This window comes from Geotrypetes seraphini, chromosome 1, assembly GCF_902459505.1.
Source record: "Geotrypetes seraphini chromosome 1, aGeoSer1.1, whole genome shotgun sequence".
NCBI lineage: Eukaryota > Metazoa > Chordata > Amphibia > Gymnophiona > Dermophiidae > Geotrypetes > Geotrypetes seraphini.
This window is the reverse complement of record NC_047084.1, coordinates 198467824-198493174: the sequence shown is the minus strand read 5'-3', so window position 1 is coordinate 198493174 and position 25351 is coordinate 198467824. Positions and strand designations below refer to the sequence as shown.

Here is a 25351-nt window from a genome sequence, read left to right as displayed (position 1 = left end):
TTTCACCCCCCCAATGAATCCCCCCAATCCCCCCCACTCCTAAGCCCAAACCCCCACCCCAACCCGAACCCCCACCATGAAACCCAACCCATAACCCAAAACCAGCAAGAAAGGAGTATGCTGAGCAAGCTGTTTTCTTTATGCCGCTCAGCACATAGCAAACAAGACAACCAAATCCCATCCTCCCACCCACAGAATGGATTCCCCTCCTACCCAACTGACTCCACATACATCCAACCAGTCATACCCTCCAGTCACACTCACCCAAACACCCACCAACCATCCCGGGGAAACAACTGAGAGCATAGGGTATCATCATCGAAATGAGTTTAAGACCAGACTTCTGGCCCAAGGGGAAAGCGAGGAAATATAGGGGTCCCAGGTCTGCAGGAAGATCTTCGTCCGCCTGACGGATAAACGAGCATGGCGCTGCTCCAAGAGCATCAAATTATGAAATCGATTCCTCCAAGCCCAGTAAGCATGTGCGATGGCTTGCGTCCAAACGCTAAGAATGATCTTCTTTCCTATAACAGCACCTATTTTCTTTGTTTTTAAATTCATTTCTATGATTTCACATTTAATTATATAGCTTATCTATATAGGTATTTTTAACCAATCATATTAAATTAGATAATATCTGTACTATATATCTTCAGATCGTATTCTAAAGTTTTCTAATTTTGAATTTATTACATAAATATGCTAAAAATAATTTTATATAAATGTTTGTTCTTTTTCTCAAAGTAACAATTTTTCATGTTTTTCCATATATATATATATTTTTTTTTATTCAATTTTTCTATACCGTTCTCCCAGGGGAGTTCAGAACGGTTTACATGAATTTATTCAGGTACCCAAGCATTTTTCCCTGTCTGTCCCGGAGGGCTCACAATCTATCTAATGTACCTGGGGCAATGGGGGGATTAAGTGACTAATAATATATATATATATGTTCAGATTATTTTTTTCATTGTGATAACTTTATACACTAATAATCCTATAAATTTTTGTGATTCACACTAAACTTGCATAAACTTTTGGCCAAAGCACAAGTAGATGTATCCTACTAAATATAAAAGAGAACTTTAAGCGATCTCAAGTGCTCACAGCTAAAAGCCTGATGTGTATTTCAGGCTAATAACCACACGGTGAGCTATCATTGATCTTTTTTTGTTCTCTTTGTTTCAGTTTTTCTCAATTTTTCTCTTTTTGAGCATTTATATATTTTTTTATTAATCTTATTTTTTACTGGTCTTCATGTCTTATTTTTTATTTTTTACTGGTCTTCATTAATTTCATAACAGTATTTCTCTTTGAAAATAAACCCTAGGAAGTGTTTAGCTTCATAACTATAGGGTACTTAGCTTCAAAATGACTTGAGATCGCTTAAAGTTCTCTTTTATATTTAGTAGGATACATCTACTTGTGCTTTGGCCAAAAGTTTATATAACTTTATACACAACAACAATATTCTGACAAAACGTATAGATGTCTTTCATAAATTTGTAAAAGCTATGGGGCTCATAATCAAAACTTAAACACGTCTAAAAACCCACAGGTCGTCCAAGTGCCAATAATCAAACCAACTTTCTGGACATGCCACAGGACTTTTTATGCCTCTGAATGCTACTGTGCACCCGGAGCTGAAAGGGGCATATCTTTTTGTGAAGTTCAAAGCAGTGCTCTGTAAGGTGCCCCACTGCTCTGTTGCCATGTCTGGGCCCTCCCATGTCCAAATGGTCTAGTTCTGGGCGTTTGGGACTTGGACAAAATTTTGGTCAAAAATGTGGTATAAAGATAGACATACTGGTGGTCCGGACGATCAATAGCCTGGGCATTATAATAGATGATTTTCGGAAAAATAAAATATTCTAGATGAATTTTTCAAAAATGGGCATTTTCCCACTGCTGACTTTGGGCGTCTAGTGCCAAACACCCAAATCAGACTTATATTTTAATTATGCCCCTCTATATGTGAACTGTCTATTTTAGATATTTTGCTTTATATGTATGGTGCAAATTTCAATTCCCTTTGGTTTATTTTAGGTATTTTATATATTTTATTTATTTAATTGACAATAATTTTATGTCTTTCACCTACATATGTATTTTTTTTTACAAAAATTTCATGTCTTTCACCCTCATGTACACAGGTATAAACTTTGGTTTTAAATACATTTCATCTATTTAATTATCAGCATTTTTATCATTGACAATATTATATGATGTGTTTACATTCGTTCTAATGTTTTAAGTATGTTTATGTTATTTTAAATTTTTGGCTGAAACATGTCGAGCACCGAGTTGTTATTAAAGCATCTGTAGTTTTGCCTAAATTTTTAAGAAATCATTATTATAGGTGTATGCCTAGATATGTCATTGAATATGGTTGAATGTCCTGAATATGGTTCAAAATGGCAATGCTCAGCTTCATCTACTATACAGATTGAAACCTCTCCTAACAACATATGACTTTAGAACGGTGGTATAGTTGCTATTCTTGAGTAGGTTAGATTATTGTAATTCACTGCTGTTGGGACTGGCTAAAGTAAAGCTGAGAACATTGCAAGTTATGATGAATTCTGCAGCCAGATTGATTAGTGGGGCAACAGGAACATCTCATATTACTCCTGTATTAAAAAGTTTACATTGGTTACCAATTGAACAGAGGATTCATTTTAAAGTATTATATCTGGTGCATCAAACTCTGCACCAGATGGTGCCATATTTGTTCCAGTGTCTCTGGAAGATATATAGCACTGATAAAGCTCTACGATCAGTTAGTAGCATGAAATTATTATGTCAATCATTTACAAATATAAATTATGTATCTACTGGAATGAAAATGTTTACGATCGCTGGGATGTCATTATGGAACAATCTGGTCAGATAAGATTATGTGCAGAATACTCCACTTTTAAAAAATTGCTTAAGACAAAGTTATTTGTTGATGCCTTACTTCTAATATGGCATGATAATTTCTCTGAAGCTGTCTTATTCCCTAATTTAAAGCAGATGATTATTCTTTAAAAGTAATGCAAATGGCACTTTTTGTGTCAATAGCTATATGTGCAGTGATCTTGGATGTTTCCAAGTTTATTATTTATATACTTCCTATCAAAGAAGTTGTCTAAGCGGCTTTTACATTCAGGTACTCAAGCATTTTTCCCTATTAGGCTCACAATCTACCTATCTGGAGCAATGGAGGGTTAAGTGACTTGCTCAAGGGTCACATGGAGCAGCACTGAACTTAAATCCACAATCTTAGTGTGCTAAGACTGTAACTCTAACCACTAGGCCACTCCTTCCTCTCAGTTATATAGAGAGTAGTTATGCATAACCCAGAGCAAATTTATTGAACTTCACTCTAGAATAGTGCAGTACATTTCAAACAGCAATAAAAAAAAATTGAAGACATAACTCACCGGAGAGCTACACTGTGAAATGTATCTGTAGCAAATGTAAAAAATTGACAGAATAAGTCATTAGTACATCTATCCTGGCATTTCTCCACATTGGCCTCTGTGGTAACATTGTAATTTGTCCCAATCATATCCAATCCTGTGTAAATATCAAAGGTGCAGGCTGGAAAATAATTGGAGGATATAAAATGTAAGTTTCTCTAGTCAAATAATTTTTACTACAGCTATTAATTGTGTAGCATATGCAAAATTCATTTTGGGAATTCAATAAACTAATTCCATATGGTATAAATCAAGCAATGAATTCTACAGTTTTTATTTAGTGGATCCAATGTCCACAAAATTTAAGCAATCTGCTGTTATGCCAAAATCCCAATTGCTCTGTGCCCTTTTTAACTTTTGAACTACAAGGACTAATATGCATTTTTTTAAAAGCTGTAATTCTATAGCCTTGTTTCCAGTTATTTAGAGATGGATCTTCTGCATCTCCAACAACTGGTTCACTGATTAGATGAGAGCTATATCCAGGAGCTCTGATATAAATCCTCTTCTCAGGGTTCTCAGTACTGGGGTTCTGCTCATGGTCTTGGTCATGTGATGCTATTTGTTAGAATTCTTTACTACGGCTTGATCTCAACCTTGGTGCCTGTTTGTATGCATGTGCACCTGTTTTTTCGAATATACAATTACACCTGCCTTAGAGCAAATGAATAATAGGGATGTATATTCTGTTTAAAACTAATGGTGGAAAAATTGCTTCCTTGCCGCATACTCTGAGCTCGAGTTTCCAGCTATCTTGGTGTCTGTTGAGCTTGCTCCAAGTTGCCGATACTGCCAAGCAAACTGAGGCCACCTCCCAGTGACATCATAGGGAGTCTCATGGTTCCCTGCAAGAGACCCATACTCCTGCGGTGCACGGCCACAGGGCATGGCTAGAGAGGCATGCCCTGAGGAGCACGCTCTGCCCCTTGGAAAGAGGAGGAATAACGATAAAGGTATTCCTTAATCTTATTTAAGTAGTTTGATAATGGGAAAATGTAAGGCTAAAACAAAAGTATCCACCCCATTCCCAGTTGGCTCCATGGACCATCATTTAGCACCAGTAGGTAATTTGAATTTTAGTCAAAATCAAGATTCTTCACTTACAGAGTCCCCTCTGGAGCATATTCCTCCCCCTCCTTCTATGCCTTATGATAAGAGGACCTTATTAGAAGGTCCTCTGTCAGAAACTGGATCTCTGAAGGACGTACAAAGATCAATAAAATTAACTTTTACTAAAATACCTCGGATGATGATTTTGTTAGATCCATCATTGAGTGACCCAGTATCTGAAGAAAGCAAGCTGTTACCCTTAAAGACTTGTGGAATATTAATCAAAGGATGGAAGGGATGTTAAGATCTGCTATTTCTCAGAATAAAGTTTTCTCACAAGAAGTGTGACCGGAGCAGAAACTGAAAAAGGGAAAGTCTGCAATCCTAGTGGGAGACTGAATCCTAAGGCAAGTGGATAGCCACATAGCAGGAGGGAGAGAGGATTGGTTAGTGACCTGCCTCCCATGAGCAAGAACAAAAGACATCGTCAACAAAATTGAAAGGATCCTAGAAGGAGCAGAGACGGAAAAGACTGCAGTGATGATCCACATTGGGACAAATGATATCAGCAGGAGAGACTACAGCAGGAACACACTGATCGAACAATTCAAGACTCTGGGAAGGAAGTTGAAGATGAGGACTCGGAAGATAGCGTTTTCAGAGATCCTACCAGTACCGAGGGCAGATGTGAAGAGGCAGATGGAACTACAATCAATAAATGCATGGATGAGGAGATGGTGTGAGAAAGAGGGGTTCCACTTCGTGAGAAACTGGACAATGTTTTGGGGCAAGAACAAGCTCTTCAGGAGAGATGGACTACACCTGAGCAAGGTAGGAACCAGACTTCTAGCAAACAACGTCAGGAAAGGAATAGAGCAAGCTTTAAACTAAGAAAAGGGGAAAGCCGACAGTTGACTAGGTGTTGACAATTCGGAAGAAGGTATCCAGAGAAGATACTGAGTGGGAAAAATGCTGGGAAGACACAACGGGCAAAAAACGAGAGTTGATGGAACAAGTGGATGATAAGAAGAATGTAGAACAGGGGGAAGACAAAATGGGCAAAAAACAAGAGTTGACAGGACAAGAAGAGGATGGTAAGAAAAACGTAGCACAGGAAAAGAAAATGAAGACAAGAAAATACCAGGACTTAAATTGCATATATACTAATGCAAGGAGCCTAGGGAACAAAATGGGAGAATTAGAAGTCATGGCCAAAAAAGAGAACCTAGACATTATTGGGGTCTCTGAAACATGGTGGAATGAAGAAAACAAATGGGACACAGTACTACCGGGGTACAAACTCTATCGCAAAGACAGGTCAGATCAGAAATGAGGAGGAATAGCCCTATATATAAAGGATAACATAGACTCGACCAGAGTGGACACAGCAGCGACGACCAACAAATTGGAATCACTATTGATTAAAATACCAGGAAGAAATGGGCCTGAGATAAAGATGGGCCTTTACTGTCGTTCACCTGGGCAAACTGAAGTAAACAATGAAGAAATGGAAGCCGAGATGAGGCGGGAATGCAAAAACGGTAACACCATTGTTATGGGAGTCTTCAACTATCCAGGGATAGACTGGAGTCTTGGAAACTCAAAATGCGCTAGGGAAACTGGATTCCTGGAGGCTATGAGGACTGCTTCATGGAGCAGCTTGTCAGAGAACCGACGAGAGGAAATGCCACTCTGGACCTAATCTTCAATGGGCTAAGAGGACCTGCAAAGGAAGTGGAAGTAGTGAGGCAGTTGGTAACCAGCAATCACAATATGATCCAGTTCAAAGTTGAAGTAGGAATATCGAAGGGGAAGAGAACCACAACGACAACTTTTAACTTCAAGAAAGGAAACTACGAAGAGATGAGTGTAATGGTAAGAAAGAAACTTAAGAACAACTCAAAGAAATCGCAGACAGTGGAGCAAGCCTAGTCCTTATTCAAGGACACGGTGAACGAAGCACAAAACCTATATATCCCCAGATTTAGAAAAGGATGCAAAAAGAACCGAACAAAAGACCCGGCGTGGATAACTAAAGAAGTGAAGAAAGCGATAGGAGATAAGAAAAAAATCATTCCGGTTGTGGAAAAAGGACAAAACCAGGGAGAACTGGAAAGAGCACAGGAAGCATCAAAAAGAATGTTACCGAGTGGTTAGAAGAGCAAAAAAGAGAATGCGAAGAGAAGCTAGCCAGGGAAGCATGAAATTTCAAACTGTTCTTCAGATATGTTAAAGGGAAGCAGCCGGCAAGGGAGGAGGTGGGACCACTGGATGAAGGAGATAGGAAGGGAGTGGTGAAGGAGGAAAAAGAAGTGGCGGATAGACTAAACATGTTCTTTTCGTCAGTATTTACAAGAGAGGACACATACAACGTGCCGGAACCTGAAAAAATCTTCAAAGGAGGTCAAGCAGAAAAATTAACATCCATAGAGGTAATCCTCGAAGACGTACTCAAGCAGATAGATAGATTAAAAACTGACAAATCTCCGGGCCCGGACGGAATCCACCCTAGGGGTTTTGAAAGAACTAAAAGAAGAAATAGCGGAATCACTACAGCAGGTTTGCAATCTATCCCTGAAAACAGGGGTGATCCCGGAGGATTGGAAGATAGCAAATATTACACCCATTTTAAAAAAAGGATCGAGAGGTGATCCATGGATCTACAGACCGGTAAGTCTGACATTGGTCCCAGGGAAGATGGTGGAAGCGCTGATAAAAGACAGCATCGAAGAGCATCTAGAAAGAAATAAACTGATGAAAACAAGCCAACATGGCTTCTGCAAGGGAAGATCGTGCCTAACAAACTTATTGCACTTCTTCAAAGGAATTAATAAACAAATGGATGAAGGGGGCCCCCATAGACATTGTATACTTGGATTTCCAAAAAGCCTTCGACAAGGTACTTCATGAACGCCTACTACAGAAACTGAAGAACCATGGGGTGGAAGGAGATGTACATAAATGGATCAAAAATTGGTTGGCGGGTAGGAGTGAAGGACCACTACTCAGACTGGAGAAGGGTCAGACTGGAGAGTGGTGTTCCACAGGGGTCGGTACTTGGACCGCTGCTGTTCAATGTATTTATTAATGACTTAGAAACAGGGATGAAGTACGAGGTTATAAAATTCGCAGATGACACAAAACTTTTTAGTGGGGTTAGGACTAAGGAGGACTATGAAGATTTACAAAGGGACCTGAACAAATTGGGAGAGTGGGCGAATAAATAGCAGATGAACTTTAATGTAGAGAAATGTAAAGTCTTGCATATAGGAAACAGAAACCCGATGTACAGCTATACGATGGGAGGACTGGTAATGGGTGAAAGTAGCCTAGAGAAGGACTTAGGGGTACTGGTGTATAAGACGATGAAGCCGTCGGGCAGTGGCCTCAAAGAAGGTGAACAGAATGCTAAGTATTATCAAGAAAGGTATTATAACCAGAACGAAGGATGTTATCCTGTCATTATATCGGGCAATGGTGCGCCCGCATCTGGAGTACTGCGTCCAGTATTGGTCGCCGTACCTTAAGAAGGATATGGCGATACTCGAGAGGGTTCAGAAAAGAGTGCGCGATTGATGAAAGGTATGGAAAACCTTTCATATGCTGAAAGATTAGAGAAACTGGGGCTCCTTTCCCTGAAGAAGCGGAGGCTTAGAGGGGACATGATAGAAACGTACAAGATCATGAAGGACAGATTCTTCGAACTCTCGAAAACTACAAGAACAAGAGGGCATTCGGAAAAATTAAGAGGGGACAGATTCAGAACCAATGCTAGGAAGTTCTTCTTCACCCAAAGGGTGGTGGACACCTGGAATGCGCTTCCAGAGGGTGTGATAGGACAAAGTAAGCTATTGGGTTTCAAGAAGGGATTAGATGATTTCCTGAAGGAAAAGGGGATTGAAGGGTATAAACAGAGAATTACTGTACAGGTCCTGGATCTGATGGGCCACCGCGTGAACGGACTGCAGGGCGTGATGAATCTCTGGTCTGACCCAGTAGAGGCATTTCTTATGTTCTTATGTAAATGTTACTTTATTGGATAAACGTTGCAGCATGGTTGAATCTCAAGTCTCTATAGGCTGTTTGACCCCTGGTTTACTCTAAAGGTGTGAATTGAATAGAAGATCACAGCCTGATGTGTTCAGTTTGCATGTGTTGGTCTGATTCTCTGATGAAGAAGTTGGCAAAACGGGCCCATCAGAATCAGCATATATGATCAATGCTTCAACAATTATAAGATAAGTGTCTTTTGATGATTTATACTGTTGAGAAATTTTAAGCGCACATCTATATTTTGCACAATTTATATTGAATAATGGGGGTGGAGGAAGACCAATGATTACATCATTGCTGGCTTTTTTTTATTTATTCAATTATAAATATACAAATTCCAATATATTTATAAAGAAAGAAGAGAGACTTACACACAAGTTAAACAGGAAACAAACAAACAAAAGATAAAGTAAAACTCAATATGAGATTATCAGTCTCTCTAATAAAGCCTACATTATAGGAGAAGCAATTCATATTCCATCATGGGATCTGATAGATATCAAAGGTAACATAAAAATAATATCAATAGTGCAGTGTTACATCTTCTACAATATTTTAAGGACTACGTCCCCGTGGAGGAACTGGAAGGAATCACTCCTTCCCCCTCTAGGAAAAACCATAACTGAGAGGGGTCAAAAAAAATATACGAATATTGATCCAAAAGGATCAAACATTTACAGGGATATCTAAGCTGAAATTTAGCTCCCAACGACAGTACGGAATGTCTCAATTGTAGGAACTCTTTCCTTCTGGTCTGAGTTAACTTTGAAACATCTGGGAACATGGAGATCTTAGAGTCCATAAAGGTCACTTCTTTAAGCCTAAAAAATAGCCTAAGAAGTGCCTCTTTGTGTTGTTGAAAGACAAAAGTCACCAGAAGTGTAGAGTATGAGATGGCTTCATTCTCTGTGGTTTCTAATATTCTTGTTAAGTCCATTAAACTCGCTGGATCAGGTGAGACCTCAGGTTGAGAGACCTTCTTAGATACTGGAAGGTAATATATTCTGTGTAAAGGTGGAAGTCCAGACTCCGGGTATTTAAATGATTCCTTAAGAAATTTATACAATAAATCTCTAGGAGACATTGCTAGTTCTTTAGGAAAGTTAAATATTCTCAAATTTAACATTTTAGTGTAATTTTCCATATTTTCAACTTTCCTCACTAACAATAATCTATCTTGCATTAAGGTAACTTGAGTCTTTTGTATCCCTTGAACCTGTTGGTCCAATCTATTCTTACCCCCTGAGTCTTCATTCCTTCCTGAAGAGACTCAATTCTTTTTTCCTGTTCTTTGACCAGAGGTAGAGTTCCTGCACACAGTTTGTATAACGAGTCTAATGCCTTCCAGATAGACTCCAATATGAACTCTGCTGGCCTTTCCAGCAGGGGAATTGCTGGAATCTGTCCTCCTACTGCTGGAGCCAGCTTTGCCCTCTCAACGATCATTTCTGCTGGCTGAGAATCCAGGGACGCCGGAAAGCCCTCCAGCTCAGCAAGGGAAAGTGCATCCTGTCCCTTCTGAGCCGCCATAGTTTCCCTTTCTTGTGGCTGCTGGGGAGGGACTGGTCCTGCTGGGCTAAGCGACACCTCGCTCCCGAATGTCGAGACCTCCCTTTGACTCAGCAAAGCCGGTTTACCTCAGAGGGAAGATGTAAGGAAGCTATCGATCATCTCCTGCCTTCGCAGGGTAAGTTCAGGTTGTTGGGCAGTAGCAGCAGCTCTTCCCTTTCTTTTAGGCATCGAGATAAAAATCTCGGTAAATGGAGATATGAAACAATTCTGGCAGGAGAATGAATTGCTAGTGTCCTCACTGCATCGCGGCCATCTTGCTTCCCTCTACATCATTGTTTATACTAGTTGAACAGCTATTCGGCTGGCGTGTGATGACTATTGATCATAGACAGAGATTGTTCTCGGACACATTCAATGAGACATAATATTATTGATTAAATATTGAGTTCTATTTTTGTTTACAATTTCACGATTTGGATTGTGAAATTCTCAGTAGAGTTTTTTTGGTATAACTTTTAATGACATTTATAGAATTTAGTCCTATAGGCCAATTTTATAAACTCAAATGCCTGTCTTTATAAAATACCAATTAATGCAGCCAAAATCAAAACTGCATTGTAGGTACAGACATTTACATATTTTCTGGAGCAGATTATGTACGTACATATATGTTCTACCCACACACCATCCATACTTCACCCATGTACACCCCTACTATAAAAGTACACACCATCCTTATAAGATGGCATTTATATGTGCATGTGGTCACATTTTATGAAAATGAAAGTTCTAGAAGTCGTCACCATTGTGATCACATTTGGGAAGCCACGGAAGCATTTTCTACCCCTGAGGGAGCATTGAAAAAGGGTACTCAGTTAACTGCTTGTGAAATTAATTTTGCTTTTTGTATGATTGGGGGGGGGGGGGGGTTCTTCATGATTTTGCACTTGTACCATGGTGGACTTGTTCAGGTCATAATTTTTTGACCCACGGTTGATTAATTTTTGATGAACTTTTCCAATACATAATTGTTCCCCTAATTGAAGAAGCATCATTTTTAGACCATACCTGCCAATAGAGAGTAATATGATGTAAGAGTGGGCTCATGTTACTCTCACTCCTGAGCAAATTATTCAAGATACCGCAGGGGTATATCATACTGTGGTGCATGTCCCTCAATACTTAAATTTTCTCTTTTTGGTTTGGGTATGTCAACAGTTTTATGATAACATTTTTTTCAGTTTAGGTGAATTGTTGCAAATGAGGTTATCTATTATTTATAAAATGACCATCATGGTGAGTCCAGTTTACAAACCTAGACATATAAGTGCCACAAATTAACTATGGAAATTGGAAATTTTTTTCTAAATTTTGGAGAGATAAATAAAAAACAGGGGATTACGGAAAATTATACCCTAGGTTAAATGAGCACTTTTTGAAAGCAATGCATGTCTTTCAGTTAGTTCAAAAGCCACCAGGGGAAATTTTAAAAATTAGATGTGCATTCCCTATTTAAGATGGGGAGTACATATGTAGATTTTGGCCCACCTAACCATGCTTGAAACCTTTGCATCATATGGCTCTCCAAAGGAAAATGCAGCTTTCTGAATTACCATTTTCATGTATATGTGATTTATAAATACAAATGGCACTAAGTAGAAATGCTTTCTAAAATAAAAGCCAATATCTTACCATTTGATTTAGGGTTGCATTGTTTTAAAGAATATCCAGAAACTGCACCTTTCAAGGTCACATTTGGCAGTATTCCTTTTTTACTATCTTTGAGAAAACAAGCAAATCTATAAGAAAGAGAGTCAATATTAGTCAGTTATTATTTTTTGGAACAATAATTGAAAAATTGAAAATGGAACAATAATTGAAAAATGTTTATACATTTAGCTGCAGCTGCTATAATTATAAGAACCCTCTATCAATGTATTTTTAGCATGGTCATTCCTCCTAGTTGATATTTAGGGGATGATATTGAATGTGATTTAACCAGTCAGAAATGGCTACTGGACAGTTAAACTGTGTGTTCAGGGCTAACCGGTCATTTTCAGCAGCATTTAAATGGCTAGCATTGCTAAAAATAAACGGTTAATGCTGATCTCAAATCCGGCTGTTTGGGGGGCAGAGTCAGCTCTTGGCTGGTTAAGTGCTGATATTCAGAACTTAACTGGCCAGGTTAACCACATAAATAGAACCACATAAAGGTAGGTCCTATCTTACACCCTTCTTTTACAAAGCCGCGTTAGTGGCTGCCGCTGTGGTAACTGCCCCGAAGCCCACTGATAAGTGCTCAATATTACACTTAACTGATTATGTGCTACCGGGCTCCACAGACCCAGAAATTCAATGCCAGTGCCAAGACATAGCCAGACATTGAATTTCCAGATCTAGTGCCAGCAGCAGCAGTCAACTAAATACTGATCGTCGCTGTCTGAATATTGGGCCCTTAATCACTAACACCTTCCCCCCCCCCCAGCATTTAACTGGCTAATTGCAAATATTCAGCATGAGATAACCGGTTAACTCTGCTGAATATTCATGGTTAGCAGCTAAATGTTAATCGGCTATATCGCACGATAACAAGCAACACTCAGTGCTGACTGGCTAAGTTTTGTGGGCAAATCAACCGCCTAAATAGCAGTTCTATCTTTGCCCGTTATAATTTAACTGGTCAACCAGATTGTGAGCCCACTGGGAAAGGTAGGGAAAAATACTTAAGTACCTGAATGTAAACTGCTTAGGCTATAAGCGGTGTATAAATACTAAAATAAACAAACTTAACCAGTTAAGTTATAGCCGTTCAAAAAATTTTAAAAACGCATATAAAAATGCCAGTCACTGGAAACAATCCACCGATGAAAGCAAAAACTGTGGATTCAGATGTTCTGGAGATAATTTATTAAACACTGACATATAAAACCATGAAAATTCGATTTAAAAAGTTCAATGGAAAAAAAAAATTACAGTGATAAAAATCCAACCGGACCCTACACGGTCTGTGTTTCGGTGAACATGCCTTCCTCAGGGGTCCAATGGTTTGCAAACTCACATATAAAGAATTGGACTGAAACATGTGAGCAAAGAACACCGCAGCATTTTTGTCTGCGATATTCTTTGTTCACATGTTTAAAGACAATAGACTGTTTTCAGTCCAATTCTTTATATGTAAGTTTGCAAACCATTGGACCCCTGAGGAAGGCGTGTTCACCGAAACACATACCGTGTAGGGTCCGGTTGGATTTTTACCACTGTATTTTTATTTTTTATTTTTTTTTTTAATCATTGTACTTTTTTAATTGAATTTTCATGGTTTTATATGTCATTGTTTAATAAATTATCTCCTGAACATCTGTATCCACAGTTTTTGTTTTCATCGGTGAATTGTTTTCACTGTGGATCATTGGGTCTCCCCATTTTTCTTTGTAGTCACTGGAAAGAGCCTGGCATTGAATATCCGGGCTCACCGCCGACTGCAGGACTTAGGCGGGCTGAATTTTGGTCCCTATCCGTATAGCTTTCTACTTTAATGTAAGGCAGCAAACAAGGCTGTGTGAGCCTCTACCTCCATTTATTTTGTAGGCAGTAAGGGGCTGATTCTGTAAGTGGTGCCTGGCGCGTGTCAATCACGGGCAGACACCGCTTACAGAATCATGGCCACCAAGGACCCTAGGCACCAGAAATGTAGGCCAGGGTTTTACAGGCCTATATTTCCAGTGCCTAGAGTCCTTGCCGAATCACAACCAGTAATGCTGAGGTCCATGCCCACTTCCAAGCTTTGGCATCACTAAGTGCTGCCAGGTGCCATGGACCTAGGCACTGCTCCCAGATGCCACCTAAGGGTGCCTAATTTTTTTTTTATGTAATTGGTTTTTAATGGTGTGACCAATTATTGTGCCACTTAAAACCAATTAAAACATTTACATTAAGCGCTATAGGTATGGGTGGTTTTTGCCTTCACTTAAGTATTGTCTGGAGTGCAGTATATTTGGATTGCTCAGTGTTTCTACGTATCTCATGTATTCTGATGTCCTCTGTCTTTTATTAAGTATATTATTTTAATTTCCTCTTGTAGTACATTTGGACTGTTTAGTTTTTCCACATACTTTCAACCCAAGAACTAGCAAGGTACGTATTTCTTCTTCCTCTTCTATGTAATTCTCTTTTTGCATCGCCTTCCTTCTGGCTAAGCTTGTTCGTTCCAGATGAGAATCTATTCATTGTGTCCTGCCAGAGCACTTAAGAACATAAGAATAGCCTTACTGGGTCAGACCAATGATCCATCAAGCCCAGTGGCCTGTTCTCATGGTGGCCAATCCAAGGGGTTCATAGACAAAACCGCGGAAGACAAAGGCGCGCGCCGACAACTGAACGCAAGACGGAGGCGTGCGCCGAAGAAAATGACAGTTTTTAGGGGCTCCGATGGGGTTTTTTTTTGGGAAGCCCCCCCCCACTTTACTTAATACAGATCGCGCCGGCGTTGTGGGTGGTTTGGGGGGTTGTAACCCCCCTCATTATACTGTAAACTTAACTTTTTCCCTGTTTTTAGGGAAAAAGTGAAGTTTTCAGTAAAATGTGGGGGGTTACAACCCCTCAAACCTCCCACAACGCCCCCACAACACGGCACGATCTGTATAAAGTAAAGTGGGGGGGTTCCCCCACACACACCCCCGTCGGAGCCCCTAAAAACAGTTATTTTCTTTGGCGCGCGCCTTTGTCTTCCGCGGTTTTGACCTGACACCAATCCAAGGTGTAGCAATATTCCATGCTACCGATACAGGGTAAGCAGTGACTTTCCCTGTGTCTTTCTCAATAACAGACTATGGACTTTTCCTCCAGGAACTTGTCCAAACCTTTCTTAAAACCAGCTATGCTATCCGCTCTTACCACATCCTCTGGCAATGCGTTCCAGAGCTTAACTATTCTCCGAGTGAAAAAAATTTTCTTCCAATTGGTTTTAAAATTATTTCCCTGTAACTTCATCGAGTGCCCCCCTAGTCTATGTAATTTTTGATGGAGTGAAAAAGCGGTCCACTTGTACCCGTTCTACTCTACTCAGGATTTTGTAGACTTCAATCATATCTCCCCTCAGCCATCTCTTTACTGAGCTGGCATCGACAAAATAGAGCAGGACAAGAGGACATGGACTGAAGCTGAGGGGGGACAAGACCAGGACAAATGTCAGGAAGTTCTGCTTCACGCAGCAAGTAGTGGACACCTGGAATGCTCTCCCAGCGGAGGTTATTACCGAATCCACCGTTCTAGGATTCAAAAGCAAATTAGATGCCATCTCCTTACGAGAGGCATAGAGGGATATGGGTGACTATAACTACATCAGGTGTGCACCTGACTGGGCCTCCGCGTGTGCGGATCGCTGGACTCGATGGACCATGGGACTGATCCGGTGATGGCAGTTCTTATGTTCTTATGAGCTGAAGAGCCCTAACCATTTTAGTCTTTCCTCATACGAGAGGAGTTCCATCCCCTTTACCATCTTGGTCGCTCTTTTCTAATATCAGACACTTTTTTTCTAATATCAGACCCTTTGGCTTAGGCCTATCAATCATAGCTCATCTTTTTACAATTATATTCACCTACTCACGCTTCACAGCTTCTATTAATCACAGATCACCTCTTCACAGCTTTATTCACTCATTCATGCCTCACATAACACCAGTCATTCATATTTCATACAATATCACACCTATGCATGCCATCACATGGACCTTAGAATCACCAACATATCAATCGTAATAAAACCCTTAGCGCGCATGTGCACTTCAAACTCTGTGATCCCTGCATCCATGATCCGTAGCTCTGTGTCTCCGCATGTGCAGTAGAAGGAGCCTGTGGCATTTTGCGTGCGGCGGTTTTCTGGCTCCTTCTACTGCGCATGCGGAGGCATGGAGTTTGAAGTGGCGAACTCCATGTCAGCGACTCCCCCCTTCCGCCCTCACTCCATCTAACACAAAAGGTATCCGCCGATGAGAAGGACCATGCACTGAACAAAGGAGCCACGGGAAAAGAAGACATGGGGAAGAAGGATAGCCAACTAGCCCAAGATCCTCAACATGTATGACATGGTGAAGAAAGCCGCTAAAATTTACTAGGGCTGTGTGCATAAATTTTTACTCAAGATTCCACTAAATTCTTAAATTTAGGAACATAAAATGTAGGTGAAAAGAAGGGCAGACTCAGAGTAGGGAAAATAATTTAGGAGTTTAGCATTGATTGGCATAGTGGTTAGAGCTACAGCCTCAGCACCCTGAGGTTTTAGGTTCAAACCCTGCGCTGCTCCTTGTGACCCTAGACCAGTCACTTAATCCTCCACTGCCCCAGGTACGCTAGATAGATTATGAGCCCACTGAGACCGACAGGGAAAAATGCTTGAAGTATCTGAATGTAAACTGCTTTGAGTGTGGTTGTAAAACTACAAAAGGTGGTATACAAGTCCCAATCCCTTTCCCTTCCCCTGATTTTCAGTACTAGTTTCATAAATCTAGGCAAATGAATATCAGGCATCAATTTATGAGCCTATTAAGCTCATAAATTAAGATGAATTTTGACCTTAAAAAGTATGCTCCTAGATCTGGCTGAAAATAGGACACACATTAATTAGGAAGCTACCTTAGGAACATAAATTTAAGTATTCAGAATTTTCTGAATATTGGGCCTATTGCTGTTGAGTGCTGTTGAAGGAGTGTCAACTCATGGTGGCCCTCTGGATAGTTGAACTTAACTGGGCTCCTTCTTCAGTCTGAAAAAATTGATAAAATGGCATCATAGGTGTTGTTACTATATCAACTATTACTGGTTTTCCTCTTCTGCACTGACCTTGAAACTTGCTAAGCATGCTATCTTTCTCTAATGATCTTTCTTGCGTCTCTAAAGTATGAAAGTTGAAATCTTGTCATTTATGTTTCCAAGGGAAGTTTAGGTTTGATCTATCCCCAATACCAATTTTTTTACTCTTCAGGCAACGATTTTACTCAAAAGGGATTTTTCTTCAAAAGGGTTCTGTTAAGAGTAGTATTGGCTTTCTTAACAGAGTGTTTCATTATTGATTATTGATCCACGCAGAATAAAGTTGTCTAAAGCTCCTATCCCTTCTGCATCAATATTTGCCGCTTATATGCTATAATATGTCTATTTGTTATTGTTAATCGCCTAGGGACGACAACTCCGGAGGCCTATGGCAACCTGCAAGGATCGCTAAAGTACCCGCAATCCTTTCTGCAGGCTGCTTTCTGCTGCAATCAGGTAAAGGGAGGCGCGGGAGGCCAGAGAGGAACACACAGGCCTTCCGGGGGGAGCAGTCCTTCAGTAGGGGCACAGGCCTTCAGGGGGGGTGCAGGCCTTCAAGGGGGGGACAGGCCTTCAGGGAGGGTGCAGGCCTTCAGGGGTGGTGTGTAGGCCTTCGGGGGGGGGACAGACCTTCGGGGGAGAGGTGCAGTCCTTCGGGGGGACAGGCCTTCAGGGGTGGGGTGCCCTTCAGGGGGGACAGACCTTCAGGGGAGGGCGGCCCTGGTGTAGAAGTACACGGAGGGAGGGAAGGAAGAGGGGGATTCAAAGAGACGTGCATATGTCGGACTTTGGAGGGAAGAAATAATGGCTCTAAAAATAGAGGAGTGGGAGAGAGATGGTGGATAATGGGATTTATGGAGGGAAGGAACAGAAGGGGAGAGAAGACACAAGGGATGGTGTGGAGAGGGGGATAGAGATACTGGATTGGAGGATAGTTGGGAACAGAAATGAAGAGATGGTGGACCCTAGGGTGGTGGGGAAGGAGCGAGAGATGCTGGATGAAAGGATAGTTGAGAAAAGGTGGATCTGTGGATGGAGATGAAAAAAAGGAAAGATGCCAGACCTCCAGGGGAGGGAAGGGAAACGGAAGGGGAGGACAGAGATAGAAAATTGATGGTTAGCACGGAGAAAGAAGAAAAGAAGGAGACCTTGGCAAGCAAGTTATCAGAAGACAACCAAAGCCTGGGACCAACAAGATTTGAATATTGACCATACAACAAAAGGTAGAAAAAATAATTTTATTTTGTGTTTTGTGATTACAATATGTCAGATTTGAAAAGTGTATCCTGCCAGAGCTTTTGTTAGACTGCAAACGTGAGCTAGGATTTAACAGAGAGAGGAAAAGTCTTTTTGTTTGTTTATTTTGTTTACACCACAGCGCCAATGTGGTTAGAAGAAGGCAAAGTGGGTGAAGAGGCTATAAAATAACCCCACCAAGATGTTTTATAAAAACACCCAATTGGGCAGAAAAATTGAATCGAATCGAAAAAAAACTGATTCAATAGGCTGAATCGAATCAAATTTTTTTTCATGAATTGGGCAGTACTAGTTTGTCAGTGCCTTAAAAGTTGCTGACCAATAATTTTTGTTTTGACCTATCCTATTGATATTGTCCTTTATGTTTCTTTTCCTTACTTATTGTAGTTTTCCCCACTATCCTAATGTTCCATCTTATAAACCATTTGTCTATTGTTAAGTCTTTTGTCCATATAAGCAGATTGTTTTGTCATATACTCTTTATTTCTAATTTTGTACATCGGTTTGAGATTTTTTTGATAATGTGATAAAATCAAACTTTTATTAAACTTGAAACTGACCGCTGGTGGCTAAATACTAGACCCCAAATATTTTAAAAAAGCAACTGGTGTTAAAAAAAAAAATAAATCACTGCAGGGCTTAAATATTAACAAAAAGGCGTCTATATTCATCTGGGCAGAAAAGGGGAAGGATAGTTGTATAAACTGAATGCTAACATTTATGTACCCATTGTATATTCACAGATGTGCATACTTATGTGCATATATGCCACCTAAGCTTTAGTCTACAAAATCCACTTCCTTACGCTCGAACATAGTACATGTTTGCAAAAGGGGGAAAATATGCAGGACGTCTCCCTTGAAAAGAGGAGACTGAGAGGGGACATGATCGAAACATTCAAGATACTGAAGGGAATAGACTTAGCAGATAAAGACAGATTGCTCACCCTCTCCAAGGTAGGGAGAACGAGAGGGCATTTTCTAAAGTTGAAAGAGAATAGATTCCGTACAAACATAAGAAAGTTCTTCTTCACCCAGAGAGTGGTAGAAAACTGGAACGCTCTTCCAGAGTTTGTTATAGGAGAAAACACCCTCCAGGGATTCAAGACAAAGTTGGACAAGTTCCTGCTAAACTGGAATGTGAGCAGGTGAGGCTGGACTCATTTAGAGCACTGGTTTTTGACCCGGGGGCCGCCACGTGAGCGGACTGCTGGGCACGATGGGCCACTGGTCTGACCCAGCAGTGGCAATTCTTATGTTCTTATGACTTGCATGTCTTTGACCTACCATAGTTTGCCACTCACTCTTATACCTGTTTTATGGTTGATATAAGTATGGGGGCAGTGGCATAGTAAGGGGGAGGCAGTGGTGTACCTAGCATATGTGACACCCAGGGCCCATCATTTTTTGACACCCCCCATCTGTATGAAAAACATGATTTTTAGTAACAATCCACACGTCACACATGAATATCTAGGAAAAGGCAGCATCTTACATACTGCAGTGAGCAGTACATCAATAAACCCATTGTAAAACTAAACAAGCCAGACTAGTATAGATCAATCCTACACAGTCAATCCCAACAGAAACCCATGTCTTTTCGAACACACAGAACACAGAAAATCACAAACTAACTCTTCCCCCTTTTATAAAACTGTAGTGTGGTTTTTAGCCACGGTGATAACAGCTCAGATGCCAATGCTAAAAAACGCTCTACAGTTTTGTAAATGGGGAGATAGAATAAAAATACATAGACAAAGGTTAAACTGAAGCACCAAGAAGCTGGACTCTGCATACAATGCAACACCACAGAAACAGCAATGCATCTTGCCTAAAGCAAAAAAATAAATAAATAAATATAATTTTTCTTCTACCTTGTCTTCTCTGGTTTCTGCTTTCCTCATTTTTTTGTCACTCTCTTCCTTTCATCCACTGTCTACCCTCTCTCTGCCCCTTCTATATGGCATCTTCTCTCTTTCTATTCCCGTTCTAGAAACTTTATGCATCCCCCTTCCATTTCTCCCTTCACCCCCATTAGTCTGGCATCCATCTTCCTCCCTTCCCTCCTCCAATGGTCTGGCATCTCTCCTCTCCTCTTCTTCCCTTCCCTCTCCTACACCATGGTCTGGCATTTCACTCTCTCCTCTCCCTTCCCCCCACTTCCATCAGCATCTGCCCCCATACTCTCCCTCCAACCCAATTCCATGCAGTATCCTTCCCCCTTATGTCTCTTTCCCCTTATGTCTTCTTCACCCAGAGAGTGGTAGAAAGCTGGAACGCTCTTCCAGAGGCTGTTATAGGTGGAAACACCCTCCAAGGATTCAAGACAAAGTTAGACAAGTTTCTGCTGAACAAGAACGTGCGCTGGTGGGGCTAGTCTCAGTTAGGGTGCTGGTCTTAGACTAGAAGGCCGCCGCGTGAGCGGACTGCTGGTCATGATGGACAGTGGCAATTCTTATGTTCTTATGTTCCCCGCAATTCCATCAGCATCTGTCCCTTTCTCTCCCTCCACCACGTTTCCATACCACCCTGACCCCCTTTCTCACCCTTCACCATGATTCCATACCATCTGACCGCCCTTTGTCACCCTTCACCATGATTCCATATCACCCTGACACCCCTTGTCACCCCCCACATTCTTCCATACCACCCTTTCTCACCCTTCACCATGTTTCCATACCACCCTGACCCCCTTTCTCACCCTTCACCATGATTCCATTCCACCCTGACCCCCCTTTGTCACCCTCCACACCCTTCCATACCACCCTAACCCCCTTTCTCACCCTTCACCATGATTCCATACCACCCTGACCCTCCTTTCTCACCCTCCACACCCTTCCATGCCACCCTGACCTCCTTTCACCACCCTACTATGCTCATTTCTTTCTCCATCCCAGAGGTCCCGCAATGACTGCTTCTGCTCCAGATGGAAGAGGTAAGTGACGTCAGAGGAGGCTGGGTCGACAGACACAGTTAGTTGTGGCAAGATCCCACGATGACTGCGGCTGCCAGTCCACCCTCCCCTCTCCGACGTCACTTACCTTTTCTGGAACAGAGGCGGTAGACGGCGCAGTCATCGCGGGACCTTCATTCACTTCATCGCGGCTGCCGACTCTGCTCAAAGTATAGCAGCCGCGCTGAGGTGCCGTTTGGAGCAGCGCGGGAGGTTCTGGATCCGGCCGGCTGTGCACCCCTTGGAGCATGTACCCGGCCACCCCTGCCCCTCCCCCCTTGATACGCCACTGGGGGGAGGCAGAGGGGGCAGTCCACCCCGGGCACCGTCACTTGTCCTCTCTACGCCTCCCCCCACACACACTCCTTCCCTGCCCCACTACCGTGCGCAAGCCCCTTCCATTCCCTTGTACATCTTCAACATTCACGGCGTGAGCAGCGACCCCAACCTGCTGCTCGTGCCAGCGTTGGCTGTTCCTCTGATGTCACTCCCTAGACCTGCGCCTAGGAAATGGCTTCAGAAGAAGAGCCGACGCTGGCATGAGCAGCAGGTTGCAGGTCGCTGCTTACGCCGTGAACGTTAAAGAGGTACGAGGGAAGGGGAGGGACACACGCACGGAAGGAGGGAGAGGGGAAGGAGCGAATGGGGGTGAGGGATGAGAAGAGGGCAGGGGAGGAGCACCACCACCCCGGGCGCCTCTCACCCATGTACGCCGCTGCATGGATGCCTAAATGTTACGTGTGCCTATGTTTGATTAGAGAATGGAGTCCTAGCACATGTCCTGCGGGTTCCTACATGCGGGCGCTATGTTAGCACTGAAACTAGGAAGACAATCTCAGCCACACATATATCTGTCCTAAATATAACTGATGTTCAATTGGCTAGGTGTAAATACATTTAAATTTAGAGTTGGAAATTTAGCCAATTAGGTTCAGCTGAAAATTTTCCTAAAGATAGTTGGCAAAAAATAATTAGTTATGCTCTCTGCTTACCCCCTTTTTTACTAAGGTGTGCTAACCAATTAGCGTGCGCTAAACGCTAACGTGTCCATAGACTAACATGCACGTGCTAGCGTATAGCGCGCGCTAATCAGTTAGCCCACCTTAGTAAAAGAGGGCCCAAGTGAATCATTAAATAGGCCTAGCACAAATAATTTTAAAATTTAAGTAGCATAAACTTTGATTATAAGAGACAAAAAATTAAGCAGATTAAAACTTCTATGAGTTCCTACCATTTAAAAAAAAAACTTGCAGATTTTACCTTTCTGTCTCTTTTTTCCAATCATCTGGAAAAAATGTGAAGAAGAGACAGCTTGGGTCATATGTACAGACGGTTTGACAGTATGTAGCATCTGGTGCAAAAACTACAGAAATATCTCCTCCTTGGAAAAATGTGTCTTCGTAGAACTCCGGCCTGCACTCTGTTATATAAAGAAATATTCAGATTGAATGTAAATACACCTAACAATTTTTGCATTTGATTATCAGTGAGAGTCAAAATGTGCTCGAGTGTCTGTGAAACTGCCAGTTCTTCTCAACAATACTCACTTACAGCACCACCTCAAGAAACCAGGTCCTGCAGTATAGAACAGAGAGGGTATGGCTCAGACAGGCATGGTTCAGGCAGATAGAAAGCTCCAGAGCACAGTCAAGCCATCGAGGTCCAGGGAAGAGAGAAGCAGCCCTAAAGACTATGCCTTCACTACAAATGTGTAAGTTATCAGAAACATAACTAAGGTAGGCCAAGCTTTAGCTTGAATCTTGTGAGAATACCAATTCTTAAGACCTGGCTGGAACAGGCCAGGATTTGTGTAACACTGCAGCAAAGTTGTACACCTGTGACTTTGGAGCTTGTCAGAAATAGGCCTATACAAAGATTCCAATCTCAAGAGACATGTATTTTTTTTGTGTGAATAAAGAGGGTTTAAAAAAAAAAAATTTACCAGTATTGGTTTGTTTGGCTTTTGTTTGTTTTTTACTTATGCACCCTTGTCTGGCAGTATCTGTGATAGTAATAATATAAAGCAACTAGTGTGTATTTTATTCTTTTCCTTTCGTGCTGAGGGTGTGACATATATTTATAACAATATAGAAAAACAGCCCCAAAGACTCAAGAAGCATAGAGAGCAGAAAAACTGCCCAAATGAGTTATGCTTTTCTGGAGCACAGAAAACTATCATTGGCTGGTGTTGCCAGAAAAAAAGAGCACAACTAAAAACCTACTTTCTTGTAAGGGAAAATACAGAGTGCTCTAAAAAAGCAAACTAATTCATATCAAAAACTGCCAATCACCCTCTTAAAAAAACTCTTCTGTTATACATATTCAGTTATTATTTCTCTCCAATTAGACATAAATATCTCGCAATAGAGCCTCAGAAGCGGCTTATTTGACGGGAACAGTGACCCAATAATTTTTTGTAAAAGGCCACAAGCTTCCTCACTGGCTCACCAATGATATACAGTGGAACCTAGGTTTACGAGCATAATTCATTCCAGAAGCTTGCTCGTAAACCAAAATACTCATATATCAAAGCGAGTTTCCCCATAGAAAATAATAGAAATTCGCTTTGATACGTTCCCACCTCACCCCACTCCCGAGGCCAGCTGCGCTGCTCCCCGCCCTGCTCGCAAAGGCCCCCCCCCCCCCCCCCCCGGTGTGAACCGGCACACCCCGCCTGAACAACTTGAACTTACCACCCCCCCCGTCTGGTACCGGCACGCAGCCCACAGGACTTACAGGTGCCTCTAGAAGATCTTCCTGCCTCTGCTGGGCCTTGAGCATGCATCTGCGCATGCTCAAGGCCTTCTAATTCTCCCTCTTGCCGATGCATGCTCAAGGCCCGGCAGAGGCAGGAAGATCTTCTAGCGGCACCGGCACGTCCTGTGGGTTGCGTGCCAGTGCCAGATAGGGGGGGGGGGGAAGTTCAAGTTGTTCAGGCGGGGGGTTCCGGTTCGAGCAGGGGGTCCTTTGCGATTGAGGGGCAGCGATGCCGGTTATCGGGGGGGGGGGGGGGTGTGCTCGCAAATCGAGTCAACACTCGGTTTGTGAGACAAGTTTTGCAAGAATGTTTTGCTCGTCTTGCAAAACACTCGCAAACCGGGTTATTCGCAAACCGAGGTTTGACTGTAATACCTTTTTTAAGTATCTTGTTCAATAAATATCTAAAGTGCTCGTAATATGATCACATTACTCCTTTTCTAATCAAATCTCACTGGTTTCCTATTAATCACCGCATCACTTTTAAAATTTTATTACTAGTATTCAAATCCCTTTTCACTAACGAACCCCAATTTATCAATAAATCACTTATTCCTTATAGTACGTTGCGTTCCCTTCGATCTAATAACCAAAAACTCTTAGTGGTTCCCTCCCTGAAAATTATTGGAACTCAACGACAAGATATGTTCTCGGTGATGGCTCCACAACTTTGGAACACTTTACCTCAGCAATTGAGAGAGGAAAATAATTTGAGTCATTTTAAAAGTAGCTTACAAAGCTTTCTTTTTAAAGATGCTTTTAATCTATAAATTATGTTCAAAAATTTTATATTATCTTCTAGGTTTCTACCTCCACCCTCCTAATGTTTTTTTCCATTTATGGTTCTCTTCTGCACTCTAAAAATATTGAATTGTAGTTCTTCCCTTTTTTTACCTAGTGTTTCGGTTGGTCTGTAAGTCTGTTGGTCTTAACTACTGTTTTTACATTTTTAAACATTATGTTAAAATAAATGTTATTTTTTTTCAATGTTGTAGCTCGCTTAGTAAAAATTAAAATTACCAATAGTGTGGATCATGCCGCTATAACATCCAATGAGTTTTCCAAAAAGGCATTCAATTACTGAACCCTTAAGAAGGACCCAACCTAAACCAAACTATCATTAGATGGATCTCCTCAAGAGCTAGAATACAAGAAAATATCAAAAGAGTAAGGAAGTTGCAAGATTTCTTTGAAATATGTCTTCAATAGTATTTCAGTTGACAGCAAATATATCAAGAGAAAATTAAGGAGTCTATGTTTTTAGCTTTTATTAAGTTCTCTGTAGACTCCAATTTCTTTTTTTTATTTTTTTTATTTATTTATTTTTTTTTCTCAATAGATATCTTTTATTGTGATCCATACTTGTGTAAGCTTATAAAGATCTGTCAAACAAAACCTTGTAGAAATAAGCCAGTATGCCAAAATCTACAACAAAAATATTTCAAACTAATATTTTTTTCAGTGGCAGAAAAAAGTCTCACCCCCACCCCCCCCAC

The 25351-nt window shown here is 41.3% G+C and overlaps 1 protein-coding gene across 1 annotated transcript in view; it reads right to left on the bottom strand.

Moving 5' to 3' along the window:
- The window catches only part of LOC117366873 (plasma kallikrein-like), a 96370-nt gene that overhangs the window by 55594 nt on the left and 15425 nt on the right, over nt 1-25351 (bottom strand). The window contains exons 2-4 of the mRNA XM_033958846.1: nt 22359-22518; nt 11772-11878; nt 3426-3585 (exon numbers count right to left, since the gene is read on the bottom strand). Of these exons, the coding sequence (XP_033814737.1) occupies nt 3426-3585; nt 11772-11878; nt 22359-22518 (427 nt within the window). The remainder of the gene's footprint in view (nt 1-3425; nt 3586-11771; nt 11879-22358; nt 22519-25351) is intronic.